The sequence below is a fragment of the Lathyrus oleraceus genome, chromosome 7 (genome assembly GCF_024323335.1).
Source record: "Lathyrus oleraceus cultivar Zhongwan6 chromosome 7, CAAS_Psat_ZW6_1.0, whole genome shotgun sequence".
Lineage (NCBI taxonomy): Eukaryota > Viridiplantae > Streptophyta > Magnoliopsida > Fabales > Fabaceae > Lathyrus > Lathyrus oleraceus.
In genome coordinates this window covers 482,616,711-482,623,419 of record NC_066585.1, presented here as the reverse complement: position 1 = coordinate 482,623,419, position 6,709 = coordinate 482,616,711, and the positions used below count along the sequence as shown (strand labels likewise).

Genomic DNA, 6,709 nt, shown 5'->3' with positions numbered 1-6,709 from the left:
TATCATATTATAACTAAATCATGTTATAACTAAATGTAAAAGAATATGAATAACCAACTATTTATAAATGAATAGGTTGATAACCATTTTATTATATTATGATATTAAAATGGATTTGAATTTAATTGTTGATTTAAATCTCATAACAAGGCATTTTGCACACCGCTCCCTACCACATCAGAAGAAAACAATTGGTGCGAAGTGGTTGTACAAAATAAAGGTAAATCTTAAAGGCGCGGATATGGATTTATTCAAAATGAAGACATTGACTCTGAAGAAGTGGTTGTACAAAGTAAAGGTAAATCCTAAAGGTATGGGTGATTATATGCAATGTCATGCCATTAGCCAATGAATTTCTTCAAAAGGAAGACATTGACTTTGAAGAAGTCTTTGCACCAATTTTCAGAATTGAGATAACAAGCTAGTTGTCATCTCCCAATTTTCCCTCATTCAATTTTTGTTGTCATCTCCCAATTTTATCCAAATGAGAACAGCAGTGTTCAAATATCGAACAATCATGAATTATTCAAGAAAAGTGGTCAATTTTGTATATGAAATTGAGAACAGCAGTGTATTCAAAGAACCAACAATCATGAATTATTTATGAAAAATATTGCCTATAGCTAGAATTTCTAATAATTTTAAGTATTGGTTCACGATAGAATTCACCTATGCTAAAAACATTCCTCATATCTACTCTGCTTGTTATGGAAAGGCAAACAGTTGATGGGGATATGCAGTGAGAATGATTTGCTGGAGAGAGAAGAAATAAAGAGAGAAACGTAGGATAAAGTGCTCACGAGAAGCTATTATATTATCACAATCAAGTTATAAATCAATGTTTTCAATATGTGAAAATACACAAACAAATTTATGATGCCAATACACGAAACATCTCTCCATTAAATATATTGAGGATGATTAGAACAGGTACATTACATTGTACAATTATACATTTTCACGTCAGGCACACCAATCTCATCTTCTCCGTTCTTGTCTTCCTCCTTTCAATGGCCTTTTGTCTCTCTGTATATCACACGAACAAACAAACGAATAACTTAACGGAGCAGGAAGGTGATCTTCCACCTTTTTCCACCGAACCGATGCCTCTTTTACAACACATTTTAATAAGCAAAATAAACATTTAAGGTATAAACAAAATATTTCAGGTGTCAATGTCGAGGTTAATGATCAAAGGTGGTGGTTGGATATCATCATTCTGAGGTAGAAGTTCAGCTTGTATCTGAACTTCATGCTGTTCTTGCTCCCGGATCCTGTTCATTCGCTCTATCAATTGTGCTGCCTTTCTTTTACCTCTGTCAGTACCATTTTGAGCCAATTCCAACAGGGGAGCCATCACCCCCAGCTCCTCTGCCTGCGCTATATATTGTCGATCGCCAGAACAAAGGTGAACTAACACCGCAGCTGCGTTCTCTTTGTTCCTTGGGGATCCATTCCCAATAAACTCTACCAACACCGGCACTGCCTCTGCAGCACCAATGGCAGACTTCCCTTCAGGATGACTAGACAAAATGGCCAAAATGGCCAATGCTTCATCCACCATTCCCCCGCTAGGTTCTGTCAGAAGTCGCATCAGCGTGGGAATAACACCAGCTCTCACTGCCTTTCCCTTGTTTCCTTGGTAAATGCACAAATTGAAGAGTGCTGTGGCAGCATCTTTCTTACCCCTTTGGGTACCCTCACTCAGCAGTGTCACCAGTGGTGATATGGCTCCGGAAGAACCAATTGTAACCTTATTTTCATCTATAACTGAAAGGCTGAAAAGTGTTGCAGCCGCATTTTCCCGAGCTTCCATGCTTCCCCTCTTCAGCACATGAACTATGCCTGGAACTGCTCCTGAAGAGACGATGCTTCCTTTGTTACTCTCATATATGGAGAGATTCAGAAGCGCTGTTACAGCATGCTCTTGAGTTCGGGAGTCGGGCACAGAGAGGAGACCAACGAGAAGAGGTATTGCACCAGCTTCAGCAATAGCTACACGATTATCTGCATTGCGTTTCGCAAGAAGGCGGATCTCGCCGGCAGCTGATCTCTGGTCTTCAGGACCACCAGATGTGAGCTTTTGAATTAGATTTTCAATCTTACTTCGCTCAGCTGGGGAGCAGGCTGATGCTGATTTACTTGGCTCAGAAGTGCTGGGTCGTTTTGGTGGCTCTATGCCATTGGCTTCACACCATTGTTCTATCAGGCTTCGTAAGACGTAGTTGGGTGTGACAACAGTACTTGTGAGAGACTGCTGTGTTTTTGGGCATGTCATGTGCCCGTCTTGCAACCACTTCTCAATACAGGAACGCTCGTAAGTCTGCAGATGAGAACAAGATGCGTCTGAGTGTAAATAGACAGTTATCAGCAAACTGACTCTGAAACGAGTAAAATGTCAATAATGCACATAGGAACCGACATGTAGCTTTCAGTTTTTATACAAACATTCAAAATTTAACTAGAAGTTATGTTCCATAGAAGTCCATCAATGTAGAAAGCAAATGTACATTTTGCAACTTGTCTGACTCAACTAAAGCTCAATAGCCTTGGAGAAGAAATTTCAAGATAAAATAGGGACAGCCATTTTTGCTTTTGCTTCTTTCTTTTTATAAACATGACCTCTCTTGGTAATAAAATGAGAGAATGATCATCCACTTAATGGGGAAAAGGCTTTACTATTTCAGGTACAAATCATTGAAAACTAAAAATAAAGTGAAAACAAGGCAACTTTTAATAATTATTAAGTGGAAACAGATTATTTCTAGTTTTCTTAAACCAAGTAGACCTTTAGATCTCTTGAGAAAATTGTGCAAAGGGCATGGTTTTGTTAACAGCAATGTTACATTCAAGCAACATATATGCAAGATAAGTTCGAATATGAAAGTCAAGAATGATAACGAAATGACCAAACCTTAATAGCCGTCAGAGGGTATCATAAAATGTACATACCTGTCCTGTTGAAACAATGACAGGATCCGTCATCAATTCCAAGGAAATCGGACATTTAAAATCACTTGGGATAACAGGGACCTGATGACTCGTATCATTTTTCCCTAGTCCGTGAAATCCTGAAGAAACGCCTTTTGCTATTATAGTATCATCCTTGACTAGGTTTTCTATTTGCACATGATCCTTTATCTTCTTCAATAACATTGACATTTTCTCGATGCGCGCCCCTGGATCCCCACTACTTGCTGCCACCATCTCATGCAAAGCGAGTGATTCTTGTGTAAGATCGGCTATTCCCATCAATTGCAATTTGTCTGCTAATCGACTTAGAACAGCTGAATCTGTTGCTGCGTCACTGCTATTGTTGTATAGGGATGAAATATCTTCATACAACTTGATATCTGGTTCATCAACTCTCCCTTTTGCCCTACGAAATTGAGCAAGAACTAGTTCAACCTGAAATGATAGCGAGAATTAGACATTATATGAATAACAAATATGTTAAAAATAAGATCCATAGTGTGGCAGTGTGAGTAGTGTCCATTCTATTGTAAAGAGTTATCTAGTAAGATTTACAGTGTTGCACCCAAGCAATAAATATATACAATTGTAGTGTTTATACCTGCTCTTTAACTTCATCTGAGATGTCAAGTTTATCGTAGGAAATTCCGTCCAGCGATTGTTCCAACCGAGCTGTCACGTCATAGAATTTTTTCATAATCTGGTCTCGCTCAAGGACCTGAAAACATGAATCAACATAACTGAATCAACATCTAAGGCACCACAGGTCCTTTTTCTAGAATTAAGTATTCATAATGCTCTCTCTAAATATATTGTTAAACTCTTGATTATAAAAATATGATTCACAAAGAAGATTGAGCTGTAAGCAAACAAAGGTCAAAAAACAAGTATATGAAATACCTCTTATGTAACTATAAGCATGGTTAGGCTTCCATATAGATAAATAGAAATACAACACTAATACTAATAATTATTAAATAAACAATATTATTTAGATTTCAAAAAGTAAAAACATAGTAAATTGTATATTTTAGTTGCTTAATTTTGCATAAACCTGGACTAGTTTGACCTTTTCATAATAAATTTGCATGGACAGGGAATTTCTACAAAATACAGCAATAGCAATGCTTAAAACACTGGGCACCGTTACAGAAAAATACTCTCCCCCGACCTCTACATTTTTTTACCTTTTTTTAACTTTCTCTGTAGAGCTCCACACAACAGAAATCAGAACTATGTAAATAACAATGGTCCAAAGCATTTGGACCACATGTGGACCATTGTGGCAGAACCACCAAACAGTTATAATTATATCCGAGTTAAAAAAAAAAACACGGCTTTGAAATCCCAGGGTACTTTCGATAAAAGAGGGTTTAGTCATACGAAGAGCGCTGATCATGATCCATAATTTAACATCAGATGTGAAAAGTTGGGTAAACGAGATCAACTAATACCACCAGCTCCAAAAGGGAATGCTCACAATATCATCTTTCTGCGAGAAATTCCCAGAATTTAGAAAATTCTCCGTCTGTCAACTCTCAAGTATTCATGTGTGCAAGACTACATCTACCAATTTCCTATCTGGAGCGGAGAAAGCATCTCAACTCTTAACCAAAGAAAGAAAAGGCATAGAAAAATATTTACTCAACACCTCATCAAAAGTCTGTTCAACAATATAAATGAATGAAAGAAATTGTCCTAGCCCTTGAACAGCTGTAGTTTTGTGCCTTGTAACTTCAGAAGATACCATCCAAAACATTAAACACCAAACAAGCTCAAAACTCAGAAATTCATTCTCTTTACACTTCCTAACCCACCATGCAACCTATCCTCAAGGACCAATTCAGCACAAAAATCCACAAATATGAAGGTTTCATTTCACTCTTCCAGCATAAACAAATCTAATTAAAAAAAAACACATAACTAGAGTAGAAAAACCAGATCATAATCACCAACAAAAATTCAATCAAAAATCATAACTCAAAACAAAATCAACTACTCTAATTAATTAAAAAAAAAGGCAGTACTTTGCATCACCGTCATAATAAAAAAATAGAAAAATCCATTCCCAAATACTAACTAGTACTATAAATAATTTTATTTATTTTTTTGCTAAAAACAAAAACTTTTATATACCCAATTTAAGACATGTTACTAGTAAAAATAAATAACTGAAACTCTGAAAGTAACAAACCATGTAAATCTTGCTTCCTTCAGTTCCAAATCTGAGAAGTTCCCTAGCTGATTCGAGAGCTTGTTTAAACAAAATCAGAGCTTTTGAAGTGTGATCAGGGATTGAATCATTCATATCCCGAATCTCCTCGAACAAAGGGATCAAGAGCTTCAACCTCCGTGCTAAATTACAATACTGTTTCTTCACCATAGGCCTGAAGTCAGAGATGTAAGAAATCTCATTGACTAGGTCAATTATAACGTTTACTTGTTCACCTTCCATGATGATGATAATGAGAATTTTGTTTTTCAGATCGGTTTAAAACGGTGTCGTTTAGAAGAAGAAGAAAAATTGTCGCCGGAGATCTCGGTTTCCGGTCATGTTGAAAATTTCAGACTATGAAATTTCTCGGACAGAGAGATATATAATAGAGAGAGACGCGTGAAGATTTTTTTTCAATTAGAAGCTAGTTTTGTGGCGCGGCTTAAGATAAGTGATTGGAAAGGGTTTGGTGTGGGGTTTGAGTGAAACTGAGGTGGCTCGGCTCAGGTTGGGTTGGCTACGGCGGTGAAGGTGAAGATTGGTTAAATCGGTTTAACTAAGGAGTAACCACACGGTAAATGTGGTAGAAGGCGAACGAGTCTCCGGTGGCTATGGAGGAAATGTTTGAGGGAGTAGGGGAGTGTCAATTTTATGTTTGGGAGTATGACAAAATTTATTATTTATTGGCTTAGATGGGAGATATTTTTCATTATAAAAAGGGTAATTTTTTATTGTATAAAATAAATGGATTGGTTTATTTCTATATATATTCAATATAAAATGGTTTGAGTTTAAATTTCATGGAGTGTTATCACATGACATTTGTATGTATATGGTTTTAAAATGATTATAATGAAAATTAAATGTTTTTCAATGATTGATTAACCGTGTGAAAATTATTTATATTGAATATGTGAATTAAATTCATCTTTTTTATGTCATTCAATTATAATAGTGAGATCATATACTTTAATTATAATTACTTTACAACTTGTTTACCGGTCAGAATAAAATTGAGAATTCTTGTTAAATAATCTTTAATCCTACTTGCTTTTTAATAGAATATGATTTTCATATTTTCCATTCAATCTTCTTCAACTAACAAACAATCATATATATATATATATATATATATATATATATATATATATATATATATATATATATATATATATATATATATATCTCTCTCTCTCTCTCTCTCTCTCTCTCTCTCTCTCTCTCTCTCTCTCTCTCTCTCTCTCTCTCTCTCTCTCTCTCTCTCTCTCTCTCTCTCTCTCTCTCTCTCTCTCTCTCTCTCTCTCTCTCTCTCTCTCTCTCTCTCTCTCTCTCTCTCTCTCTCTCTCTCTCTCTCTCTCTCTCTCTCTCTCTCTCTCTCTCTCTCTCTATATATATATATATATATATATATATATATATATATATATATATATATATATATATATATATATATATATATAAAATAAGTGATGCATGGTTGATAGTTAGTTATAAGGGTGACAATTGGATCCATTAAGACAA

General features: G+C 35.6%; 1 protein-coding gene across 1 annotated transcript; it reads right to left on the bottom strand.

Annotated features, from left to right (window-relative positions):
- Positions 1-783: 783 nt before the first annotated feature.
- LOC127107295 (U-box domain-containing protein 13) lies at positions 784-5,854 on the bottom strand. The gene is made up of 4 exons (XM_051044591.1): positions 5,168-5,854; positions 3,575-3,691; positions 2,953-3,408; positions 784-2,323 (listed from the first exon to the last, which is right to left on the bottom strand). The coding sequence occupies exons 1-4, from the start codon at positions 5,426-5,428 to the stop codon at positions 1,166-1,168; spliced, it is 1,992 nt and encodes a 663-aa protein (XP_050900548.1). The 5' UTR covers positions 5,429-5,854; the 3' UTR covers positions 784-1,165.
- Between the last annotated feature and the right edge of the window lie 855 nt (positions 5,855-6,709).

Excerpts from the sequence above, each read along its gene's own strand:
- LOC127107295 (XM_051044591.1), bottom strand. The coding sequence starts at position 5,428 with ATGGAAGGTGAACAAGTAAACGTTATAATTGACCTAGTCAATGAGATT. Across the intron at positions 3,409-3,574 it reads CAGATGAAGTTAAAGAGCAG|GTTGAACTAGTTCTTGCTCA; the intron begins GTATAAACACTA and ends CTATCATTTCAG. Across the intron at positions 2,324-2,952 it reads TCATTGTTTCAACAGGACAG|ACTTACGAGCGTTCCTGTAT; the intron begins GTATGTACATTT and ends TCTCATCTGCAG.